The 903-nt window shown below is 64.9% G+C and overlaps 1 protein-coding gene across 1 annotated transcript in view; it reads right to left on the bottom strand.

Moving 5' to 3' along the window:
* The window catches only part of UPF1 (UPF1, RNA helicase and ATPase), a gene marked incomplete at its 5' end in the record, with an annotated part of 41,569 nt that extends 40,697 nt beyond the window's left edge, over positions 1-872 (bottom strand). The window contains one exon of the mRNA XM_023764004.1: positions 645-872. Coding sequence (XP_023619772.1) covers positions 645-872 — 228 coding nt within the window. The remainder of the gene's footprint in view (positions 1-644) is intronic.
* Positions 873-903: the final 31 nt, after the last annotated feature.

Raw genomic sequence — 903 nt, 5'->3', positions numbered from 1 at the left:
ACAAAATGCACTGCCTTTAGATAGCATCCATCAGCCAGCCGAGTATGGCGTCCCTCCACTGGAAGCAAAAACTCCCCTTTTCTGTCCTTTGGAGCCTCCCATTCTGCACTTCGCCAGAGTCCCTGGGCTTGGGGAAATTTGATCTGGAGGCTCGGTGTGTGAATGCGGGGTGCCCAGATGGCTGCGACCACAGGTGGGGGTGGGGCAGGGCTCGGGTCCCACCGAAGGGGGCATATGGGCAGATCGTCCGGGGACCCAGGTGGAGGGGGTAGGTCACCCCGTCTTGGCCGGAGACGGACCTAGGGCAGGTCACCTCGGACATGCTCAGAAGAGGACTTGTGGCAAGTCACCTAAGACCTGGCCTGAGCTAGATCCGGACCGGGTCTTGGAGGTACTCAAGGCAGATCACCCAGACGCAAACAGACCCGGAGGTCTGTCCTGCGCCCAGTAAGGAGTGCGGCAACCGGGACAGGCTACACTGGACCTGGTCAGAGTAGGGGGTCCTGAAACAGATTACTTCGGACCCGGCGGGAGTGAGGGATCCGGTACAGGTTACTTGGGGGCCGGCCTGAGTCGGGGAACCGGAGCAGGTCCCCAGGCGCCAAGGCCTGGCCCGGTTTCCGGCGCCGCCATGTGCCGCTCACCTGAACGTCAAGCTGTCCGGCCGCAGCGCCAGCACCCGCGCCGACCGGGACTCCCGGGCCGCCACCTCCGGGTCCGCCGGGGCCTCCGGGAGGCGTCTGCGTCTGGCTGGGGAGGGTGAAGTCTGTGAACTCGAACTCGGAGCCTTGTGTGTCGGCGCCGAGAAGCTCAGCCTCCTCAGTGTCCAGGAAAGTGAGCGTCTGCGAGCTGGGCCCGTACGCCACCGGCTCTCATGGTGCCAACGCGCAGGGCCCGCAGGCC

This window comes from Myotis lucifugus, unplaced genomic scaffold (genome assembly GCF_000147115.1).
Source record: "Myotis lucifugus unplaced genomic scaffold, Myoluc2.0 scaffold_311, whole genome shotgun sequence".
Taxonomy (NCBI): Eukaryota; Metazoa; Chordata; class Mammalia; order Chiroptera; family Vespertilionidae; genus Myotis; species Myotis lucifugus.
The sequence above is the reverse complement of the archived record's forward strand: the minus strand, read 5'-3'. Positions and strand labels throughout refer to the sequence as shown.